Raw genomic sequence first — 23,309 nt, 5'->3', positions numbered from 1 at the left:
CTTCACTGGGCCTTCGGCAGCCGGCCCCCCGACCCCCTGGGCTCTGACTCCCCTGCCCTCAGCTCGCAGCCCAAACCGAAAGCGGCATTTGGGAGCCTTGAAGTGACCAGCCTGAATCTAACCCGGCTCTGTCACTTGTCAGCTGGGTCCTGCGAGCTTTGCGCCTCAGTGTCCTCATCCTAAGAGGGCTGAAATGAGAGTTGAAGGAAACAGGCCAGTGACTGCAGTGTCCCTTTCCCCACAGGCCGTGTTCCACATGCAGTCGGTGAAATGCCTTAAGTGTCAGGAGCAGAACCGAGCGGTGCTGCCGTGCCAACACGCCGTGCTGTGCGAGCTCTGTGCCGAGGGCAGCGAGTGCCCCGTCTGCCAGCCGGGCCGGGCCCACACCCTCCAATCGTGACCCTGCAGGCCTGGCCCCGGCCTGGCTCAGATCTTCTCACCTAGGACTTTTTAAAGTATATATATATATATGTATGTATGTATGTATGTATGTATGTATATGTATATGATTATGTATATGTATACATCTGTATGCGTGCAGGTATGCGTGGGCGGCCAGTGCGTGACCAGTGTCTGTGTGTATATCTGTATATAGATATAGACACACACTTTAAAACAGACTTACCAAGCACTTTTTAAAAGAAGAAACTATTTTGCAGTCCTCCCCCCGCCCGCTCCCTACCTTCCCCACGGTCCTCTCTTCTCCCACCAGCCTTTTGGCAGGGAATCTGTTTGTCTCTTTTTTTATGTAGGAACTAACTATTTTTAACTTCTTCCTGGGGCCTGAGCAGGGAAGGGTGGGAAGCTGGAAGGGGCCGCGGGGCGGGGACAAGCCTTCCGGACCGGCCCTGTTCACCCCACCTCCCCAGGCCAGGGCGAGAGCCAGGGGTGTAGAGCCCCCGAGCAGACCTGGTTCCCAGCTTCGAGGCCTGCGGGGGTGCTGGGGGTCCAGGCCAGCCTGGCTCCTGGGTTTACCAAATGTGTTTAGTTTGGGGCTGGTGGGCCCAAGCTGTGGGGCCAGCCCCGCTCCCAGCTCTGGGCCTCGATGCCTCTCGAGGGGCAAGGCCGGCGGTTCTACCCCTCAGGTTCCTGAGGCCGGGTGGAGAGGGTCTGCCTCCGTCCTCCCTGCTGCACTCCCAAAGCAGCCTCCCTGGCCCCAGGGCCACCTACGAGGCTGGCACTGCCCTCTGTCACCCCCCAGCTGCCTTCAGCTGCCCCCCCTCCTGGCATGGCCCTGTGCTTTCCACCCCTCCCTCTGGCAGCTAGCAGGGTCGTTGGTAGGGAGGAGCTGCGGACCTGGAGGACCGGGGGCTCAGGCCCTGCCCTCCTCTCAGGAGGGCCCGTATGCATTCCTTGGTGCTCTCTGAGTGCAGCTGACGTCCCGCCCCAGTTGGGAGCGGACGCCCGTGTGCATGTGTGTGCGTGCCTGTCCGATGTATAGTGTGTCTTAGCTTCCATTTAAAAAATTGTTCTGTACAGAGAGATGCAGTGGGGGTGGGAGGGCAGAGTGGGTGGAGGGCAGCCACCCCGATCCCGGCGCTGGGTGTCTGGGGTGGGAGCAAGAGCGCTGCAAAGGGTCTGGCCCCGGCACCCCCCTTGGGCTCAGCACGAAAGGGCTTTCGATGAATTAAGTGAAAACTTTCTTTTTTTTTACAAAAATGCAAAATCAACAAAGCTCCAAACCTACTGGAAATAAAATATGAACTTGCAGGGGTAGCTTGTTTGCATGGGGTGAAGGGGAGTGGGGCCCCAGATGAGCACCCCTGAACTGCTGTCCCAGCCCAGGTTCCAGTCCCACCTGGACTGGCAGCCCTGCCTCAGCCCTGGAAAGAGCTGGTGCCCCCACCCCTGAGGCAGGGCTGCTGGGTGGCTGCAGAGGCCTGGGTGAGCCAGGCCTGCTGTGGGGGACATAAAGGGGACACAGACCTCCAGCCCTATGACTCTCTTCAGGACTCCAGCTGCGGTCGCCACTGGTTTCTCAGAGCAACAGTGCCTTTCTCAAAGAAGCATCAAGAGAAACGTGGGTCCCAGAGGACATGCCCCCCACTTCCACTCCACCTCTCCCACCCTGCCCCCTGAGGGCGGTGGGTCCCAGCCTTCAAGCTACCACCCGCCCCCGCCCCCGCCCCGCTCTCAGCTGGCCTGCTAGGCGGTTGTGACAAAACACAGCTGTGGGCTCCTCGGTCTGAGATTCAGAGCTGACAGGGCCGTGGGGATGATCTCGGCTCTCCCACCATTCATACTTGATGTGAGCTCAGAGGTTAAGTGACAGCCAGATTCGCACAGCTAGAATCACAACCGGGCCTCAGGCTCAGACACCCAGCATGCAGGCCACCACCCCCCAGGGGTGGGACCCCGCTCCTCTGAGCCCTGCTGTTTAGAGCAGCCCCTGCACCCCTAGGAGGCCCCGGCTGGAGTTCCAGGCCCCTGTGTGGGGCAGCAACCACAGAAATAGATGTGCCTGGTAACGTTTTGTTCAAAACATTTGGCCCAAATACCAGCAGTGCCGATTGCCACAGCACCTGCTTCTGCATGAGCACCCCCACACCCACCTCCCTGCTCTGTGACAGGAGCAAGTACAGGGTGGGCCAGACCCCAGGGGTGGGGGCAGCTCAAGGTGTCCTAAGGGCTGGGGAGGGGGCGGTTACATCGTGTAACTGTTATAGGCCCCACTGCAGGCCAACAGTATATTTGCTAAGAGGACAATGGATTGTCAATTTTTTTTTTTTTTATTTTCGCTAAGAAAGTTTCTAGGTGGGAGGTACTGGCCCAGGGAGGAGATGTCCTCAGTGGATATGGTTAGCCAAGCTGTCCTCTCTGCTTCCGCCCCTCCATGCCAGCCCCACTGCCTGGCAGCTCTCACTTCTCAGCCAGAAGGTCCCGGGCTCCAGGCTCCTTAGCCTGGGTGTTGGCGGCCCCCTCAGGAGAGGACCCGGCTCCACCCCCAGGGCAGCTGTAGCCTCATCTTGGGCAGGGTCACCTCTCCCTCCCCTAGGAGGGAGGTTCTGTGCCCACAGCCCTGACCCTGACTCAGTGGCTGGAATAGGCATGCCAGGAGACAGACGCCCAAGACCCTGCTCCACCAGGGCAGATTTTCCCAGAGGGGAACGGGGCCAAGAGGTGCAGATGGCTGCCTCCCCTCCTGCTGGTGCTGGGATTGGGCAGGGAATGCTGGGGCCAGGGCTGAAGGGAGGGAGCAGGGAGTATAAATAACTGCTAATGGTATCCCCATCACTGTGGCCTCTACTCTGCCAGGAGATGGGGGGCCTGCACTCTGGGCCTTCAGCATGCTGGAGCTCCCCAGACCTGCAGGGCCCCGCCCAGTGCTAGGCCAGGCCAGAGGGCTGCGCTGTGCTGGGGGGACCCTGACCTCCCAGGGAAACCTGTCCCTGCCAGAGACTCAGCCCCACCCCAACATCCTCTGCTACTGCCCCAGCCGCACGGCATGCTGGGAGGCCTGCTTGGCTCGCTGCCGCCGCAGCTTCACAAACACCTGGGCCTCACGATCACCCTTCCGGCTCTCCAGAAGCTGCAGGATTGGGTCCCCTGTGAAGAGAGCCGTTTGGGGGTCAGATTCTGGGGAACAGGCAGTGGCAGGAGGCCAGCACCGCCCATTCTCCGGCCAACCTGGAAACTAATGATGGACCCACACCAGCTCACAAGACATGACAGCCTGATGGACAAGACTGGAGACCACCTTGCCACCTGTGGCATGAGGACACTGGCCCAGGCACTGGCTCTGTTGCAACGCGAGAGGCCGAGATGTACCTCAGGTTGTGACTGACTACCGCCTTTGTACATCAGAACCTTAGGCTGGCTAGACAACCTCTTTGTGCTTCAGTTCACTCATCTGGAAAATAGCACCAATAGTGTCTGCCTTACTGGGTGGCTGTAAGGTTGCGAGTTACTACAGGTCAAGTGCATAGAACTGGCCCATGAGAAGTACACAAACACGTGACCTATTCCTATCAAGATCCGCCCCCTCTCCCCAGGTAAATTTGTTAACCTCCCACCAGAGAAAGTCACATGACACTTGGTCCAGCTTAAATGACACTGGTTTCTTGACTAGACAAATTCTACTCAGCAACACAAGTCACCACGTTGGCTCTGCTGACTGCCACCTCTGAGGAGGGATTTCTCCAACCCCAAGTTCGCCCCTCGGGGGCCCCTGCCCTGTACCCCTGTACCAGCCAGGCCCTGCACTTGCAGCCTCATGGCCCCTGCCCTGCCCCGGGGCTCAGGCCTACCATTGGGTGCGGGGTAGGTGAGGGGCAGGCGGCTCTGAGGCACCTCCCCAGGCTCCTCCGTCCCACTGAGGCCCAGCACCGAGCGCAGCGGCAGAAAGGCCTCGCCCTCCAGGTCGTCGGCCCCCAATGTGTCATGGTCCAGCACTGTGAGCAGGAGGCACGCCCCGTCCTTCTGGCACGGCTCAGCAGGCACCAGGCTGGGTGGGGAACAGAGTCGGGCTCAGCTGCCCGCCCCACATGTGTTCACCCCTGACAAGCCAGGGCTGGGAGAAAAATCCCTCTTTACATGAGACGCGGGGCTGGGGGGCTGTGGTTGCAAAGTCTGCCCTCAGCCTGGCATACCTCAGGCCACGTGGTACAACGCCTACTCTGGCCGCAGGCTGATGCTTTAAACCAGGGGACCCTGTGTCCCTGGGCCCGCCTGCCTCGGGGAACAGAGGACCTCAGGTTCAAGACCCCTCCTTGGAAACAACACGTGGGAGCCTACTCCCAACAACTTCCCTCCACTCCCTGGGGAGCAGGTTTGGCACCTGTGCCAGCACACCTTTTGCCCAGGCGCCCCCTTCCTGGGACCAAGACGAGGTCATCTCTGGGGAGCCCCTCGGCCACCGCCGGGAAGAGCAAGCCTGAGGCGGGTCCAGGGCTGGGGAAGCGCAGCGGCTGTGGGGACCCACTCACAATTCAAAGGTCTCATCAAACAGCGGGTGAAGGTCCTTCTTGTGCTTTTGGGTTTCCCGGGGGGCCAGCTCAGGAAACTCGTGCCTGGGCTCCAAGGTCAGCTGAACAAAGGGGTCGCTGGAGCCTGGCAAGTGGCCCAGGGAAGGGACGATGGCCAAGGCTATTCCAGCCCTCTGTCCAGCCCCCACTCCCGGCAGCTGGGTCCCTCCCAGCAGCACTGCCCCCTCCTGGTAATCCAGAGGCAATGCACCTAGTGCTCCTGCTGGGCACGCGGAGCCCCCAGGGACGCCCAGGAGCAGGGCAGGGGCATGGAGCGGCCAGTGGGCAGCCTCCACTCACCATTGGAGTCCAGGGGCAGCAGGCTGGAGGCGCTGAGCACCTCCACATGCAGCTTCTGCTCAGAGGCGCGGTAGGAGGCCTTGACGGTGATCGCCCCGAGCTCCTCAGAGGTGGTTTCCGCCTGGGGGTGGGGCACAGGGGCAGCGTCAGCTGGGGCCGAACAGGTGAGGCGGGGCTCCAGGTAAGCAGTGAGAGTCGCGGAGGGAAGCAGCCTCACCTGCTGCTGGATGCGGTTGCAGAAGTACTTCTGGATGAGCTCCCGGCTGGAGGCCGCCTGCAGCTCTAAGTCCCTCTGCAAAGCCTGGGAATGGGCCCAGACGAGAAGTCATCCAAACTGTCACACTCAATCACAGCCCAGTGCTGCCCATCAGGAGTTCATAGCCAAGTGGGGAGATGTCCATTTGACATAGAAAACTCTGGGTGTTATGGGGCCACAAGCAAGGGAACGCAACCTCGCAGGCAGACGGCTAAAGGCACAGGTGGGCTTCACAGGTGTGCCACCCATGCCGTCGCATGGCATCTCCCTCCGCCATGCTTAGACGAACCTCACGCTTGGTTTAACGCTCTGCTATCACTATCTTAGCATTCTAAATAATTTTTGAAAAAGAGGCCCACAGTTTCATTTGGGGTTTGGTCCTGGACACAGGTGAGCACAGGAAGGCAGGCGCATCAGAAGGCACATCAAAAGGCCCCTACCTGGAAGGTGGCCGTGTGCAGGGCCTCGGGCTGCAGGCCACAGCCCTCTGCGTAGAAGCAGATCTCCAGGTTCTAGGGGATGAGTGAGACGTCAGAGGTGACCCCATGCACATCCCGCCAGGGTTATTATTGCTGTCACTGGTATCATTACCTGCAGCGCAATCTTCAGCCTGCTAGAGGCCAGGGGGCAGCTCCGCTGGGAGGTGGCACCCTCAACCATCACCTCGAGCGTGTGGGTCCAGAGCAGGGTCAGAAGGCTGCGGTGAGGTGTCGAGGTGGCAGGACACAGGACAGAAAGACAGAAGAGGAGGAAGCAGATGTTCTCGAGAAGGGGGCTGCCTCATGGGACCCAGGCCCATCCACAGCTCCTCCCTGTCTCACCCTCCACCTCCCCCTGCTTCGCAGGTGAGCCTGGGTGGGGCCAGGGCCACAAGCAGGCAGCATAGGGAGAGAGGGCTGGCAGGGTAGACAAGGCCAGCCCTATCCAAGTCTCCTAACCAATGAAGAAGTCTTCGTAAGATTATCAAACCCCAACAAACAAGGTGTGGGGAGGCTGGTCCCCCAGTGACAGAATCATGAGTCAAGATGGCAGCGGCCAAAATGAATAGGATTTTGGCACACAGCATAGAGAGGCATCTGTTACCTCTGGGGAGAGGAAAATAGCAAGCAAGCCACAGTCCTAACAACGACCCTAAATAATCGAAACCTCACAGGTCAAAGTGCAGTCAGGCAGTTAAGTACAGAAAACGTGCAATTAAGAACAGAGCGGTCTATATTAAAAGTAGTTAATTTATTCAACATACTTAAGTGCTCTGTCACACACTAGTCACTGTTCTAACTGAGGAACAGAGCTCTGGGGGAGGGGCCGGCAGCCTCCTCAGGCCCGAGCCCCTGCGGAGGACCTATCGCCGTCATTGTCACCAAAGCTCACAGACCACTTCCTTTGCTCAGGCACTGCTCTCAGCACTTCATGTGACTCATTTAGTCCTTAATAGAGGCCAGGACTGCGACATTCTGCACAGAAAACTTGAGTAATCCGTTCAAGGCCGCACGCCGAGCAGGGGCGAAGCTGGAATCTGGATCCAGACCATGAGCCCATGCTCTTGAGCTCTACCCCCTGCTGGGCTCCTGCTTTAAGAAAGACCCTAACTAGAAGCTCTCCTGGGTCGTGGGAGAGGAACACCAGTTGCCTGTAACCTTAGGTGGGCAGAGCTATAGTCCAAAAGCCCCAAAGATGGCCCAGGGCTAAGGGAGGAAGGCTAGGCAGGTTTCGGCTCAGCCTAAGGTGAGCAGGGAGCCTTATGTCCCTGGGAGTGAGCATTTAAGCAGAGGCTGGTGGCATCCTCCCCTGAGAATGGATGCTGAGGCCGGGAAGGAGGGGCAGGTAGAGGAGAGGCGGAGGTGGTGGGTGCCACGGGGAAGGCACCGAGCAGACCTGCTGAAGTTCTCCTGCACCAAGTTGGTGTTCATGTAGCAGAGCTCCACCTCCAGGAATTTCATCAGGGGCAGAATGGCCTGGGGAGAGGGGCGGGCGACATGTCTGGCTCTGGCGCATTCCAGTCCCACCCTCGCTCCCCTGCCCTGACCTGGGCAGAACACAGGGCCAGACAATTTTGTGCACATGGCTGGGAAGTCTGGAGGAGCCGGCCCTGCCCACAGCTGGCTCCAGCCACACCGGCTCCCGTACGGCCCTTGAACCTGCCAGGCATGGTGGTCCTGCCTCAGGCCCTTTGCCCTTGCTGTTCCCGCCCCTAGAAATCCTCATGCCTCCTTCTTTTGCTTCCTTGGGGTCTTGACGCAGCTGCCACCCCCTGAGTATGGGCTTCCCTGGCCACCATCTAAAAATACAACCCTCTGACCCTCTCCATGACTTTCGTGTTTTATTTTCCTCTTTAGTACCTATTATATAACGCACCACGTACGTACACACGCGTATACATGTTATCTTCATAGTTACAACTGTAGCTCTAGTTATATATACTTGTTTAGCTCTTTCGCCTCACCTACTAGAACATAAGCTCTAGGCAGGAGGGGATTTTTGTCACGGAGTTCACGGATATGTATCCCCCATGTCTAAATCAGTGCCAAAGTTGCGCATCGCTAATCCCGCTGACAGATGAGGAAGCTGAGGTCAGTCTGCTTGTAAGGACAGGACAGCTGTGGCGATAGGCAGCTAAGGAGCCACGCCCAGGTATGTCTGGTTGCAAAATCCAAACCCTGCCCCGCTGCAGCTGCGACACTACCATCAGTGCTGAGAGAGCCCGTGGAATGTCCTCGCCCTACCTCCCAGCATTCAAGGAGGAAACTGAGGCCCAGGAGGGAACATTCCTTGCCCAAGTCTGGGGAACTTATCTCTGACACGCCATGACCTTTGGCCCCCACCCACCCTGAGCCCCTGTGTAATTCCAGACCCACAGAGCTGGCAAAGGTCAGCGAGCAGAGAGGGCCACTCACATCCTCAGGCAAGATGGACTCCCTGACGCCCACGAGGTTCTGGATGTGCTTGGCGATGCCCACCTCCAGCTGGGGACACAAAATGGTAGGAGGGAGAGCAGGTTCGGGAAGAGGTGGGGGCTGGACATCACCCTGAGTCCTGCTGGGGGGGTGGGGGGTGCTCCGGGCTGAGGATGGGTGGGATGGGGTCACCGCGGGTTGCACAGGTACCTGCTCCGCAAGGGTGCGGACGCCGGTGCGGATCTCGTGGCCCAGCCCCGCCAGCGCACCCTGCAGCTGGGCATGCAGCGTGTTCTGCAGCTGCCCCTGCTCCAGCACAGCCCCTACTCGCTGCTCCAGCGCCTCCCATGCCAGCTGGGTGGGCAGCCTGCCGATCACCAGCCGCAGCTGCTCCATGTCGTTCACCACCACGCACAGCTGGGGGCAGGCATGGGCACAGGGATGCAGAGCGTCCTGAATACTGCCAGGTGGAGCAGTCTATCCCCACCCCAGCCCCCAACACCCAGCTCTGGCCTTTACCATATTGGCTGCCTGGCCCTGGTCCTTCTGGCCTGCAGAGAGCTCTCGGGCCCGGGCCTTTATCAGGCTGCAGTACACCAGGGCCAGCCGACAGGTGTCCTGGGGTGGGGAGGGGATGGTCAGTGGGGGAAGGGGGGGCACCCAGGAAGAGCAATGGGGGAAGGCCTGGGAAACTCAGTGACCTGGAGGGTTTAGGACGTAGGCCTTTGGAAGCTGCTAGAGTGGGAACTTGGAAGAAACAGGGTGGGGTGGGCATGAGGCTGTCCTAGAAAGGTGGGGAAGGACACATGAAACAGGCTGCACCTCCACAAACTTGACTGTGATCATGAAGGCCTCCTCTGGGTCGGGCCAGTCCAGCTGCCGGGCAGTGTGGCTGATCTGAGCAAAGCAGGTGGACAGATCCACGGCCGATGTGCTATGCTTGGTCAGTTCACCCAGGGGCACCAGCTGGGGGATGGGGGAGCCGGCGAAAAGGAGGGCTCAGGGCTTGCCAAATCCATGGCCCTCCTCCCTCTTTTCTTTCTCAAGTGTTCAGAGCTCCTACCACTGGTGAGCGCAGAGCTGGACAGCGGGCTACAAGGGGAACAAGTAAGGCTCTGCCTGGGCCCCCCAGGCAAGGACCAGTCTATAAGGGGGAGCCAGCGTTAACCCCGCAGATATCAAGAGGCATGGTCTTGCACACGAATGGCTTCAAGAGCATCGTTCATCGCAGGTCACCAGCTTCTGCACATCCTGGAGGTCCGAGCGGAGCCCCAAGCCCCACCCCCAAAGCAGGGACCGGGTCCCCAGCTCTAGCCCCACCCTAAAGCCGAAACCCCGCCTCGTCCAGGCCCCGCCCCCACCTTGTCCATCTGCACAGCGCGCTGCACCCGCGCCAAGGCCACGCTGTATGTCTTCTGCAGCCAGGAAGGGATGGCAGGCTGGAACCAGCGGTGGAAGCCATCCAGGGCCAGGACTCCATCCCTGCGGAAAGTCGGGGCCAGCGCGGGCTGTGGGTCTTCTTCGACCCTCCTGTCCGCTGCGCGCCCGCAGCAGCCCGCTGCTACCCGCTGCTACCTACCTCTCCGAGGGGGCGGGGCCCAGCTGGCAGAGCTCCTTCAGGATGATGTAGAGCTGGAACAAACTCTCTCCCATCTCTGGGGACACGAGGCCTCTCAACGCCGCGGCCGTGTGGTCCTGCACGCGCTTGGCCACCTGTGAAGGGGCAGCATGGTAGGCAGGGCTCCAGGGCCAGAGGGGAGGGAGTGGCCTGGATGCACGAGGGGGCTCACCAGCCACTGCAGCTCCAGGAAAGCCATGGCGAAGAGGTCGATCTTAAGGGCACTATAGGAAAGGCAGCGGGTGTGACGTGATGGCACACCCTGGGATGCCCCGGTCCCCATTCCAAGCTCCTGCCCCACTCCCGACCCAGCCACGTGCTCACTTGTGGAAGATCTTGTTCCACGTGCGCTGGCACTGGTGCAGGTCACCGATGATGTCTTGGACCAGGCTCAGCAAGGCCTTGCCTGCCTCCAGCATGCCCTGGCAGGGACAGAGGCGAGCTGAGCAGGGGTGCAAGAAGCAGGCACCCTACCCCCACCCTGCCCGAGCCCCTCACCTGCACCATTGGCTGATGGTGCTGCTGCTTCAGGTGGAACCATTCAACGGTGCCAGCCTGTGGGCAAAGAGTCAGTGAGCAAGGAAGGTTGCCAGGACCAGGTACATGCCCTGCCCATCCCCGGGGTGGGTACCATACCCGCAGCGCCTCAGTCACCAGGTGGGGCAGTGGGCCACTGTCAGGGCACAGTTCTCTAAAGGCCTTCATCTTGCACATCTGTACCAGGACCCTGTAGAGACAGAGAACCACTCACTCCTCCAGCAGGCTTCCCCACCTCTGCAGGTGACTGGCTGTTCCCTCATCTCTGCCCCACGGACCTGAGGAGAGACTGTAGCCGAGCTGGGGAGTCCGAGACAGATAAGGGGAAGACAGACCGGAACCTCCGGATGAGGGAGAGGCCATATGCCAGCAGGGAGCTGAATGAGGTTGCCAGCTCCTCCATCTGCGGGCCCGGGAAAATGCCATGAGGCAGGAGCTGTGTTCGGGGTCCAACAGCCGCTCCTGCTCCTGTTCTCTGCGCCCCACCCAACACCCCTTGCCCCACTGCAGCCCACCTGCTCTGCCTTGAGCCGGCCCTGGATCCACTGGTACTCGATGCTGGTGATAGGGTGCAGGAGGCAGCTGCTGGGGAACTCCAGGCTCTGGTAGACACGGCTGTAGGCCAGCCACTGCCTGCGACAGACAGGAAGCCCTCAGCCCGGCCAGGGTCTGGGGCGGGGTGGCAAACTCAAACGGGAAGGACTCAGGTGACGTCAGGGAGTGAAGTGGGCCTGAGGGTGACCATGACGGACTGGGGAGGAGACGCCCCTCTGCTCTGACCAACCACAGCCCAGCGACATGGCGGCCCTGTGACGCGGGCACTAACGTTTCGCAGGAAGCTGGAGATGTGAACCTGTGCAGATTGGGCCGAACAGAATCTCCCGAGGGCTGGCCTTCGGGCTGCCAGCCTGTAGGAGGGCAGGCGGGGAAGGAGGGTGGCACACTCACGCCATGGACTGGTGGAAGTCGGACAGGTCCTTCTGCGTGGCATGGAGAAACAGGATGGTGGCAGCCTGAGGACTCAGCAGCCCATCCCAGGAGGTGCTGCCTGCCTGAGGGCACAGGTAGAGGGGTGTCAGGACCTGGCAGGCAGACCCTGGCCCTGCCCAGCCAGCCCTAGGAGGGCAGTACCTGGTGCTGGGTGACCTCGTGGGACACGAGCTGTTGCAGCAGGTGGAGGTGCACCGTGTAGCTGGGCTGGGAGCGGCTGGCCCCAGTGGCTCTCTGCAACAGGGCCAGCACAGCTGTGAGCAGAGCACCCCACACCCGGCGCAGCCCATCCGACCCGGCTGGGCCGCTGGGAGGCCCCTGGCCGTGGTCCCAGACCTACCCGCTTGTGGATGAGCTGGAACTGGAGGTGGCACTGGCCACGGTCTGGGTAGGTCTCAGTGCAGGGCTCCAGAGGGTACCACTGATCCTCCCGGCAGCGAAGGTCCTGAAGGGCCGGCAGGCAGGGCGTGTGGGCAGGGAGGTGATGGAGGCGGACCCCAAGCTCTGCTCGATGTGAATCCGGAAGCCTTCCCCTGAGCCCCTCATAACCCCCCTTCTGACTGTCTCCCGGGCCTCCCTCCGCACCCCACGCACCTGCAGCCGCAGCACCACGTTTCCCAGGAAGTCGTCCTGGCCTTTGTCCTTCCGGGCCTCCTTAAAGATCCTGCCTCAGGTGGGGTATGTGAGGGGGATGGGTCAGGCTGGGGTCTGTCCCCACCTGTGCCCGCTGGGCCGAACAGAACCTGCAGCCCAGCAACCAGGGTACGTGTGGGGAAGGGCAGAAGGAGCCCCGACTCCTTCCCTGGGAACGCCACGCCACTTACCTGCGCAGCCCGTGCAGATCTGTGAGCTCCCCAAGCTTCTGCCTGACAGACTCCACGGTGTCCAGGTCCCTGGTGAGGGAGATGTCTGAGCTGGAGGCTGAGAGGGTGTCCTGGGAGCCCCCACCCCCACAGCAGGGGACGCTCCTCACCACATGTCCAGATGAAAACTCGAATTTCTTATGTCCTCAAACTCCCTGTGGGGAGAATGGGGCATGGGCCGAGGGCCTTGGAGGGTAGAATGCCCCCCTACTCCAGCCAGGCCACAGCCTACTCCAGCCCAGGGCCTGTCCCCTGAAGCTGCCGTCCCCAGTGCCAGCCCTCGAGGAGTCTTAGCGCCTTCCTGCAAGCTACTTGCCTGCCAGCCACATCCCTCCCTCCTTTATGGTAAGGCTTCAAGCTACCCTCAGATCAACCCAGCTGTGTGGACCCTCAGCGCCCGCCAGCAGAGGTGGCATTTATGCCACTGTTCTGTGCTGCTTGGCCTCCCGTCTGTCTCCCCTGCCTTAGAAGCAGACTCCTCCTCTGGTCAAGCCGGGCCCTCTCCCCGCACTGGGAAGTCTTGTGGATCTCACTGACTGGGAGTCCCCACCACCGAGGGTAGCCCCAGATGCCCCGACAGGGTGGGGGCCGGGGCAAGGCCACGTACAGGATGAAGGTCTCGTCCCAGACGGGGTTGAGTGTCTGGCTGATGACCTGGGTGCGGTGTGTCTGCTCCTCCGGGATGGTGTGCTTCACCACAGCCTTCTGCCGCCGCCGAGACCCGGGGCTGCCCTCCAGCGTGCCCACTCCCTGCTCAATGCCCAGCAGGCAGTAGGGGTCACTGAACCCTGGGGCGGACGGGAGGAAGAGGTGGCCAGGGCTTTGGCTGAGCTCCCTTGGTGGGTCCTTCCTCACCCCTTCCCTGAGGTAGAGCCCCTCCCCACCCTAGACTCCCAGGGCAAGGGGCCAGCCCCGGGGGACGTTCGGGAGATGGGAGCTTCTGCCAAGAGTTCTGGGATAGACTGTGACAGGGAGAGGGAGGCGCCAGGAAGAGGCCCTGTGGGCCCCCTGCCTCCTACTCACCGCTGACATCCTTGCCCAGAATGCCCTTGGCTTGTTTCACCGTTGCCTTCAGACAAAATATTGGCTTCTGGAGGGATGGGGGAGGGGGCTGAGTCCCAGAAGGAGCTGGGCTTCCCGGCCCCCGTCCTCGCCGCACGGCCCGGGCCCAGGGTTACCTCGAGGGCCTGCACCTGCCGCAGCATCCGCTGGTGTTCCTCGGGCTCCACGTGGAAGGCCTGGGGGGTGGGAGTGTGGGAGGCCGGGGCACAGGTCACGGTTTGCCAGGCGGGGAAGGAGGACTCCCGAGTCCAGGCTGTGGGACGGGGCGGGGGTGGGGGGCGGCCTGGCCTCACCTCCTGCAGGTAGCGCAGCAGCTCGGACGCCTCGCTCACATGGCCGGGCTCGGGCTTTCCCAGGCGGTGCAGGACAGTGTAGAGGGCTTCCTCGTAGAGCAGGGCCCGCTGACACACAGCAGGGTCACCTCGGGAACCCCCGTCCACCCACCACTAGGTCTAAACCTCACCAGCAACCCCTGGCACCAACGCCGCATGCCCAAAGCGGGGAACGAGGCGCCCGCACGTGCAGGGGAGGTGAGGGAGCTGTTGCCACCTTTCTGCACCCCCCAACATTCCATTCTTACCTCCTCAGGGGAGAAGTGGTGGGATGGAGCCTCGATCTGGGGAGCAAGATGAAAAGACAAAGTGTCCGGGAGGCCTGGACGCGGGCCTGGATGGGGCTGGCTCCTGGCAGAGCAGGCCCAGGCCCAGGGCACCGGGGCCGAGCCTCCACGCCCTCCAGGGTCGCACACCTGTTCCCCCAGCAGACCTCCTGAGGGTCTGGCCCCCAGGTCGCCCTCGTCCTCCTCTGGCCTGCTGTGGCTGAGGTCCATCGGCGCTCAGCTGTCTCAGCAGCGTGAGCCTCAGCACCCGTGGCCCCCACCTCCCTTCCTTCCCCAGAGGAAACAGCACTGCTTATCGGGCAGCCAGCTCGGCACCCCAGTGGCGGAAGTGAGGCCCAGAAGCAGAGGTGGGAGACCGGGGAGTCATGTCAGGCGGGCCTGGGGGTTGCCCAGCGGGTCTCCAAGCAGCCCAGCCCCAGCAGGGGCTCTCCCTGCTTAATGGGGCCCGAGCCTTAGTAGCTGGGAGAGCAAAGCTTGGGCGGGGGTCGGCTTGGCCAGAGGGAGGGGGCTCAGACTCCAAAGCTAAGGCCCAGGGTGGCCCAGAGAACACACAGCACACTGTGCTCTGCCGCCCCAGAAGGCTGTGCTTTGGGGAAGGGAGATGTAGGAGAGGGGCTCACGCCCTCGCCCCAGGCCGGGAGAGGTAGGGCCCACACCCTGGGACCGCAGAGCCCCACCCAGGCCAGCCCTCCTCCCCGCGAGGTCACTCCTACCTCCTGAGCAGTGTGGGGCAGGGGACCCTGCAGGTCTCTGACCCTGCGGCGCCTTATCTTGATGGCCTGGCGCAGGAGGGGCGGGCGCCGCTGTGAGTGAGAGAGGGGTGTCGCCATGGCGGCCGCTCTGCCCTTCCCCTCTGTGTGCCCTCGCTGGGTGAAGATAGCGAAGCCACAGGATTATGCAAAGAGCCCAGGGCTGCCACCTTGTGCCAGCGGAGGGGGGGAGGAGGGCTGGTGGGGAGAGGGACAGGTCCGGCTTTCATCACCTCAGAGGTCCCTGCACCTTCTTCCCTCCGGCTGGCCTGGCCGGGATCCTGGGAGGAACTCTCCCAGGCTGGAAGCAGAGGTGGATGCAGTGGGCGGGGCCGGCCCCACCCCACCCCACCCCACCCCACATTCCCACAGAGGCCCTAAGGCTCCCCAGCAGGGGGTGCTGGGCAGGCCGGGTGGTGGCCTTGCCCCATCCCAGGCACTGCACCTGTCTGGGCTGGGGACTGAGTAGCACCCCCGTATCGGTGGGGTTCTCGCCCACAGATTTCCCTGAATGGGTCCCAGACCTAGGGTGGGGGTGGGGGTGGGCAAGGCACAGGGTGGGGGCTCCCGAGAGGAGTCTCCCTGTCTAGCCGGCCCGCAGCCAACTGCTCAGCCTGCTCCACTCCACAGGTCACATTCCACCAAGGTGACGGGGCCAAGCTACACCAGCTGGGGACAGCCGTATGGTTCCTGCCCACACAAGGACAGTCAGAAAGTTGCTCCCTTGAAATGCCCTTGCAGCCAACCCAGAAGCTCCTGGGCGGGGCTGGACAGAGGCCGCGGCTGGTAGGCCGTGCTGTCTCTCTGAAGGCGCCTTGGTCCAGAAGGGCCAGGAAAGTGGCCACTTCAGTGCTTGGCTTTCTCAGAGTTTAGAGGCCTGCTGACACCACACCCCGGGCCTTCCTCCAGGGCTAGGACTCTGGCTGTTTCCTACCTTCCATTCCCCTCCCCTGCCCCCTAGAGCACCGAGGCTCACGAGAGGGCACGCACTGCAGGGGATGGCCTGGCCAGGCCTCACTTTCATGAGGCAGCGGGCACAGCTGCCAGAGGCCTGGAAACTCACCCAGCAAACCCGGCCAGGTCTCCAAGGCCTCCCACCCGGGGCAGTTGTTGGGCTGTGCCCAGCCGCAGGGGACTCAGTGGGTGGGCAGTTGCTGTGCAACCGCTAAGGAATGGGGACACAACGAGCCTTAAGAGTCCTGGGCCCAAATGGGCCATGAGAACAAGGGACTCTCACATGGGGCAGGAACAGTCTCCCCAGAGCCTCCCCAGGGGCCCCGGTAGCCAGACAGCTCTGCTGCTGGCGCTCGCCTGGGTCACCACACAGAGCCACACAGGGTCCAGTCACTTCATTTTTACTACTTCACATTTTCAGCAAACAAATCAAGGTGCAAACAGGGTTTATTTCACATTAATATATTAACTGGATTTTTTTTTTTTTTGTCAAATAAATAGGGAATTCTCTTTAAATAACCATCTCCTCACTTCACGGCCAGTCCAGGAGCAATTGAGAGTAAATTTTAGTGCGTCTGGGGGCACGGCGCCAAACCAGGCGGGCATGAAGCTTAAAGGGAAGAGGGCAGGCTGAGGAGCACAGACCCAGACCAGGCCCCAGGGGACAATGGCCTTTGCTCTAGCCCACCCAGCAGCCCCAAAAATGGCTTAACGAGACGCCATGCGTTCTCCAGAAGCCCCTTCTAGAGGGAAGACAAAGGGAAACGAATTCCAGAAACGCCAGCGAGGAAGCAGAGGGCTCCTACCCCCAGCCACAGTGGCCTGGCCCTGATGCCACCCAACCCCTGAAAGCTCATGTTAAAGCTCCAAAAGTCACACCGCGGTGGCAACATGATGACCTAGAACAGGGCAGGGGAGGCAAGTGGGACTGGGGCCGGCAGCTGGCTGGGGACGGAACGTGGGCGGACAGTCTGGTGGAAGGTGGCTTCCAAGGCTGGGTACAGACCAGAGTGGCGGGAATGTGAGCAGGGCCTGGCGGGGGTCCTCAGGAAGGCCTGAGGCTGAGGATAAAGTGGCTACCAAAACGAGGGAGCTGGACTGGGGCGGAGGAGGTGGCCAGAGAGTCCCTCCGTGGGTAGAAGCTGCTAGGGCAGACAGGAACGAGGGGGACGCCTCGTGCTCCTGAAGAGAGCCCCCCGAGGTGGGGAGAGGGAAGTGCGCAGGGCGCGTGTGGGCTCCAGGCAGCGTGGGAAGCTGGAGGCGCAGCTCAGTCAGGGGGCCCCTCCCTCCCGCCAACGCCGGTTCCTGGTAAGTGTTTTATAATCAGACCTGGAGGAAGAACAAGGCCCCCCATTACCCCCCACCCCAAACTCGGTCCCAAGGGGAGGGGAAGGAAAGAACAATGAGAGGCAGGTGGCAGCGGGGGAGGGGTCTACTGCGTCTTCTTGTCTTCCGGAGGGTAGTAGGGAGGTGGCGGAGGCTGGTTCTAGGGAAGAAGAAAGGAAAGATCACATGAAAAGGTTCAGAATGAGCCGAGGTCTCCCCCGCCCTGAAATTTCAGTCAGCTGTGGCCACCAGGCTCCCGTCCCAGCTCAGGTCCCAGCTCACCGTCGGCATGTAGACATTGTGTGGGTTGCCTGGGTTGTAATAGGCGCTGGCAGCTGCTTCTGCGGCCTTGGCTTCAGCTGTGAGAACACACACCCCCGGGATGAGCCCACCCCTCCCCTTCCAGCTGCCCCTGGAGCTGCTCTCAGCCCAGAGACCCTGGCCCCCCACTGTTCAGGGCAGGACACTATCTCAGTACTTACCCGTGCTACACTGCCTTCCAAGCCCTTTACCGCACCCCCACCCCCCGCCGCTGCCCCATGCCCACCGCCACCCCGCCAGGCAGTGCTGTCACCACCTATTTACAGCCAAGAAGGCTGAGGCACAGGGGAGACGTTCCGGCCCTAGAGCACACGACCAGCTAAGAGCGGAGGGCTGGAATCTAGCTCTTCACCCCCAGGCCCCCACATAGCTGGTCGCCCTGGGGTGGTCCCTAGCCCAGGGGTCATCCACCATCTGGGGCTCCCAGCCAGCCTCCTCTCAGGCTGTTCTCTGAGGCTCTCCATGCAACAGGGAGAGGGCTGGTCTCCCAGGACTGCTAGCAGCCCGGGGCCTCACCTGCAGGAGTAGAGGGGACATCCGGGCCGCTGACCGGCGGTTCCATGGGCCCCGGGTAGGGTGGTGGTGGGGGCTGCACATATCCCATGGCCCCGTCCATCATGGGAGGTCCTGGATAGAACTCTGCTTGGCAAGAGAGTGACAGGGACCCAGTGAGCCGTGCAGCCCTGGCTCCCTCGGCTGGGCCCCTCCATTAGTCCTGCAGCGGGTCACAGAATAAGTCTCCCCTCTACACCGCCTTGGCCTGGGGGGTGGTTAGTGGGGAAGTGGGGGGGAGAGGGGTGGGCAGCACGGGACACACTCACCAGGTGGGGGCGGTGGATAGGGGTAGCCAGGAGGGCAAGGGTACATTCCATTGGCGACTGGCGGGGGAAAGACATAGGCCCCGCTGGGCAGGTAGGAGTACCCATAGGCTCCAGTGGGGGCTTCGCCTCGGGAGGCTATAAGTACAAGGGGAGAGAGAAGTGAGTGTCTCGGGCCTCAGGGCTGGGGAGAGGGCAGCCCCACCTCTGTGAGGGGAGCCAAAGGGTTCCAGGGTGTGCTCAGCAGACATGCCCTACCCCACTCCACTCCGCTCCCCACCCACGCGAGTCAGCCTTGGTCAGAAGGAGGAGAGGGGTCAGAGCAAGTCGAGGGCAGAGGTGGAGGGATGGATGACGGACAGACGGAAGGAAGGAGGCTCAGGGATCGGGTAAAGAATGGACATGGGTGAGGCTGGAGATGAGGTGAGGGCGTCTGCTGAACATACCCCTCAGTGACTTTATATGGTTGCTAAGGGAAGCTTAACACTTAAGTATTTGTTTTTATGAGGCCATAGTGAAATGTCCTTCAGTCCAAACTGCTTTGTCAAAAAGTCCTATCCCTGCTCCCGGCAAGGGAAACCTAGCCTTTCAGGCACAGGACGGAGTGATGCTGATCACAGGCTTCCTTCCCATCCCCCAGCCCCAATCAGCCTGGGGCCTGGATTTATCTCAAGTGCTTAAAAACAAAACGAAAAGTGAACTCAAGTGAACAGAAACCCACACACTTCATTTTGTCCTTGGCCCGTTTAGAGCCTTGATACCTTGAGACGCCACCTGTAGCATCCGCTGTCCAAACTCGATGGCGCCCCCTGCTGTAAAGGTCAACTTGTAGGACGCAGAGCCTTCCCAGCCACCTGAGAAGGGAACGGTGCATCAACGGCTCAGGCAAAGAACACAGGCTACTTTGAAGAGATGGCTATTTGTCCTCTCCAGGTCCCCATCAAATGCCCTGCAGGCCTGTGGGTACAGGGCTGGCTCTGCAGCACCTCAATTGGATCGGGACTTCTGCCCCGATGCCAGTGCTGCAGACTGCAGGCCTCCTGCCCATGCCTGCTTCACCCTTTGGAACTGTGGGCTTCTCCTTCCTGGAACGAGCTCGTCTTCCCACTCTCGGCCCTGTAAGTACATCTGCACTCGGGCCTCCCATCCCCAACAAAGCAGCTTCCCAGGAACAGGTACAGTCAGCAACAACTGACATTCAAGTCTAGAGCAGACCGCACCTGGAGGGGACCGAAGGATGGACCCCTGGCCCCTCTAGCGTGGCTTCTGCCAAAAAAGGAATCGTGAGCTCAACAGCAAAACTGGGGCTGGCTGGGTGTGAGGTGGGGGCGAGCTGAAAGCAGAGGTCACTGTGTCTGCGAAGAAGCCTGCCACCAAGCAGGGCTTCTTGGGCACTGCAGACAGCCAGCCGCCTCTTCTTGGCTCCAGGGAAAGGCCTGAGAACCTGATGCGCAGTTCCTTCCCACACCGAGAATCTGAACACACTCCCTAAGTCGCTGAGCATTTTCACCTAGTTTGCAGTCATTTCTCTGATTTCACTTTCTGAAAAGGTGATCTGAGCTGCCATTCATTCATTCATTCATTTACAGCTGCCATTTCAATGCCAGCAGTTCTTGTCAAGCAAATCCCACCTCTGCTGAACAGCTGGCACCCAGGTGTTGGTCCTGGAAGCTAATCCAGAGCCAGGAAGAGGACAGGTTAGGGCGATAAGGTCCAAAGATGACACCTCCAAGGCAGCAGTTAGAGGTGCCCCAGAGTATCTCTCTGGAAGCCCTGTCTGTGTCCCTGAGCCCTCTTGCGATAAGGTCCAAAGATGACACCTCCAAGGCAGCACTTAGAGGTGCCCCAGAGTTATCTCTCTGGAAGCCCTGTGTCCCTGAGCCCTCTCGTCACCCACCTCCTGCCTCTGCCTTCACCGCCCCCTTGATGTAGTTTGCACCAAACACAGGCTGCTTGATCTCACAGTCCTTCATCAGATAAAACGGCATCATGAAGGACTGCATGGCATCCTTTCCCTTGGACAGAAAGATGACCTGCAGGGACACAAGACAAGAGCCATCACCACTCAAACCACAGCCCGCTCGGCCATCGCTTCCTCTGTGATGTGTCCACTCCCAGTGCTGGCGGGCGGCCCAAGCCAGGGTCCAGCAGCCTCAGAGCTCCCCGCACCAGGCACTCCTGGAGCGAGCTTTTAAAGGCAAAAGGCCTTAGAGACGCCAGACGTGTGTGTTCGCAAGGAAAACATGCCCCTCACAGACAGCACATGTGAGAGGGACAGACTGCTGTCACTTAAGTGGTGGTGAGGAGGGGCCGGATGTGGTGCGTTAAGTGAAAGGGCCCGCAAAGCGAGGGCGGGGAGGCAGGAGCGGGGCCGGGACGGGGACGTCCAGCCTGAGCTCTGCAGAACTGAGAATAAAGGAGTGGAGGGGGCGTCGGAGCCCGGGAGAAGGGGCTGTCGTCACCCTCCCTCGGACTCACTGCCCAAACAGCAACAAGTCTTGCCTAACGCGCTCAGAGAACCTTCTGTTTTAAACCCATGACCGAAGATGCCACTTGACCACCAGAAATGGGGCTGTGAGCCTCCCAGGTCCCCGCTAGGCTCTGAAGATTAATACTGAAGATGTACTCCTCTCTTCCAACCGCGTAAGCCTAACTCCTGGGTAGCTACGGCAGTGACGCTTTTCCAAGAACAGCCATCTGAACTTCTCCGGAAGGCTCTCGGCATCCGCCTGGGCAACTCTCAGGCAGGGCCCATTGTGCAGTCTGGCACTTCTCTCTCTGCAGGGTTTGGCCAGGCTCTCTGCCCAGTCCAGAGGCTGCAGCCATGCTACTGTATCTTGTTAATCACATTTATCACTCTGGAAGTGCACAAAGGCCTCATAGGCTGCTTTTATAGAATCAAAATAACAACAGCCTCTCTCCTCCAGGCCCAGGTCATCCCAGTGGCCGCATCTAACTAGAGATTTTGCAGCAACAGCTCTGCAGTTTGCATGGATTCACTGCCCAGTGGTCAGTTCAGCCTGGTGGTTCTAGAACCCTGGAGCATGTGACAGAGAAACACCCAGAGTAAAGAATTAATAGTCACCAGGTTCAGAGGCCACTGGACTCACAAGGCTGAGGCTGACCTAAGACTCACATCAGTCTCCACGAGCCAAAGCCTCCAAACCTACTGTGGCGCTTGCAACTCACTCGGTAAGGGGTAAGGTAGACGGTGCCTTTCTTGGTCCCTCTGAAGGCCTCTGGCACATTTTTCATGTCATTGAAAGTAAGTTCCACATGATCGTAGGACATCAGGATGCTGTGATGAGAAAAGATAAAACATTCCGAGACAGTCTGGAGCCATGATCTGTTACTCCAGGGACTGGACCCTGCTGGCACCCAGGTCCCCGGCATGTTACCTCTTATAACAGTTTCAACATTGCTTTGAGGAAACTATTAACATAGCAACAAACTATCATCATGGGAAGAGACGAGCAAGTGGGGGTTCTACAGAATTTCCCAAATCCCACTTACAGAGTCCGTGAGTGACCAGCGTGGCAGAAGAGCCACAGGGCTCTGGCCACGCACAGTCCCTCGGATCAGGGTAAATTATCTGGGTTAACTCTCCCATTTTCTTTTGAATCCTTATGACAGGTGTTCCATTTCTGTTGGTTTGTTTTTTAATCCCAAAGTATGTAAACATTCTAATACATGACTTTACGCATTACATTAGGGCTGACTTTAGGGTTCCTTTAAACCTGGGGTTCTTAAGCTGGGTCTGCAGGGATGTGAGTCCAGGAAGTTCTTGAGATGATCATGTAATGCATTTTTCTGGGAAAATCCATAGTTTCATCATTCTCAAAGGGGTTCATGACTTGAAGAGTAAGGTTACTATATACCACATCAAATTTTAAACATTAATTTAAACTTCAATAATTGTATACACATTTTTTTCCCCTAGAAATGACGCTGAGGGATTTTCTGAAACAAAGCACACCATCAGTTAGCAGCACTGAGCCCTAAACCAGGTAGGAAGCTCAACAGGACAGCTCAGAGAAAAGAAGTCATTACCAGGAACAGGATGATCTGGCAGACCCTGAGCCGGTAAGGAGGGAAAGTCAGCATTCTAAAGTCAGAGCGCTCTAGACATTCTCTTCTGACTCATCCAGCATTCCTGGGTGACAGGCCCTGGGCTAGGTGCTGGCCTTAGCTGGGTATAAGACTCTGATCCCACCAAATCTCCTCTAGGGACTCGGGTTCTTGCTAAGCTCCTCTGCCTTCAAGAGGCACTTCAGGGTTAGCATAGCTAACTAGGACTGGCTGGACTGATTCTCAATGCCCAAGGAGCAAGGGAGAGAGAAGCCATCCAAGGAGACCAGACGTTGGAGAAGACAGAATTAATGGGAGTTGTGTAGAAACTTGAAGTTGGGAGACCTATGCTCTGGGGAGTGACCCAAACCAACAGATATTCAAGACAAAGAGGCAAAAACGGATCTTTACGAGGACCGACACCGTGCCAGGAAATGTGTTAGACACTTGACAAACGTTATTTATTCAATTTCATATCTGGCTTCTCATCGAGGATCTGTTGGATCTTTACGAGGACCGACACCGTGCCAGGAAATGTGTTAGACACTTGACAAACGTTATTTATTCAATTTCATATCTGGCTTCTCATCTGAGCAGTTCTAGAATATACTGAAAGGCTATACACTGGTAGTTCTGCCTACTAACTTTGGAGTCAAGGCTCCTTTCCTGGAATTCCATCTGTTACTTACTGATCTCAGGCAAGTTACTTAACCAGTCCGTGCCTCAGTTTCCCATATGTAAACTAATTTTATTAACAGTATCTGCCGCACAGGATTTACATATTAAGGTAGAAGAGAGGCAGTGCTTGAAACGTATTACCGCAATAAATGGCAATTCTTTTTGTCTAAGGCTCTTCGCATCTCTTAAAGTCACAGGCTCTGGGAAAGTGGCTCAAGAACAACGTCTAGGCCCCACCTGTCTCCCCACACCCCGTCCCCCGGTTCAGCGGTCTCACTCCCAATCTACAGCT

General features: G+C 59.5%; 3 protein-coding genes across 11 annotated transcripts in view; 1 reads left to right on the top strand and 2 right to left on the bottom strand.

Annotated features, from left to right (window-relative positions):
- The window catches only part of UNK (unkempt family zinc finger), a 31,306-nt gene extending 28,741 nt beyond the window's left edge, over positions 1-2,565 (top strand). For all 5 annotated transcript variants that reach the window (XM_006912214.3, XM_015589697.2, XM_025047009.1 and 2 more), the window contains one exon: positions 245-2,565. In XM_006912214.3, coding sequence (XP_006912276.1) covers positions 245-400 — 156 coding nt within the window. In that variant the 3' untranslated portion in view covers positions 401-2,565. The remainder of the gene's footprint in view (positions 1-244) is intronic.
- Positions 2,566-2,713: 148 nt separating this feature from the next.
- Positions 2,714-15,216, bottom strand: UNC13D (unc-13 homolog D). Of its 3 annotated transcripts, none has more exons than XM_015589777.2 (33): positions 15,086-15,216; positions 14,817-14,969; positions 14,065-14,100; positions 13,778-13,885; positions 13,601-13,660; positions 13,446-13,512; positions 13,030-13,210; positions 12,533-12,577; positions 12,384-12,452; positions 12,154-12,223; positions 11,900-12,004; positions 11,701-11,793; positions 11,518-11,621; positions 11,085-11,202; positions 10,848-10,972; positions 10,669-10,759; positions 10,531-10,587; positions 10,357-10,454; positions 10,205-10,256; positions 9,994-10,127; positions 9,776-9,896; positions 9,237-9,380; positions 8,934-9,032; positions 8,625-8,831; positions 8,415-8,483; positions 7,396-7,475; positions 6,112-6,217; positions 5,961-6,032; positions 5,482-5,565; positions 5,265-5,385; positions 4,926-5,049; positions 4,248-4,444; positions 2,714-3,546 (listed from the first exon to the last, which is right to left on the bottom strand). In XM_015589777.2, the coding sequence occupies exons 2-33, from the start codon at positions 14,931-14,933 to the stop codon at positions 3,425-3,427; spliced, it is 3,276 nt and encodes a 1,091-aa protein (XP_015445263.1). In that variant the 5' UTR covers positions 14,934-14,969; positions 15,086-15,216; the 3' UTR covers positions 2,714-3,424. The 3 variants fall into 3 exon arrangements, with proteins under 3 accessions (XP_015445263.1, XP_015445262.1, XP_015445264.1); XM_015589776.2 differs by having other exon boundaries at positions 14,817-14,906; positions 15,023-15,156; XM_015589778.2 differs by lacking the exons at positions 14,817-14,969; positions 15,086-15,216 and adding an exon at positions 14,233-14,710.
- Positions 15,217-16,191: 975 nt separating this feature from the next.
- WBP2 (WW domain binding protein 2) overlaps positions 16,192-23,309 on the bottom strand; it is an 8,028-nt gene continuing 910 nt past the window's right edge. The window contains exons 2-8 of one of the 3 annotated variants that reach the window (XM_006912212.3): positions 21,461-21,569; positions 20,169-20,304; positions 19,033-19,125; positions 18,275-18,409; positions 17,970-18,092; positions 17,415-17,491; positions 16,192-17,292 (exon numbers count right to left, since the gene is read on the bottom strand). In XM_006912212.3, coding sequence (XP_006912274.1) covers positions 17,239-17,292; positions 17,415-17,491; positions 17,970-18,092; positions 18,275-18,409; positions 19,033-19,125; positions 20,169-20,304; positions 21,461-21,569 — 727 coding nt within the window. In that variant the 3' untranslated portion in view covers positions 16,192-17,238. Of the gene's footprint in view, positions 17,293-17,414; positions 17,492-17,969; positions 18,096-18,274; positions 18,410-19,032; positions 19,126-20,168; positions 20,305-21,460; positions 21,570-23,309 lie in introns of all 3 variants that reach the window. The other 2 variants (XM_006912211.3, XM_025047012.1) reach the window with 2 other exon arrangements.

This window comes from Pteropus alecto, unplaced genomic scaffold (genome assembly GCF_000325575.1).
Source record: "Pteropus alecto unplaced genomic scaffold, ASM32557v1 scaffold134, whole genome shotgun sequence".
Lineage (NCBI taxonomy): Eukaryota > Metazoa > Chordata > Mammalia > Chiroptera > Pteropodidae > Pteropus > Pteropus alecto.
Note: the sequence above shows the minus strand (reverse complement) of the source record. Positions and strands in the feature narration are given on the sequence as shown.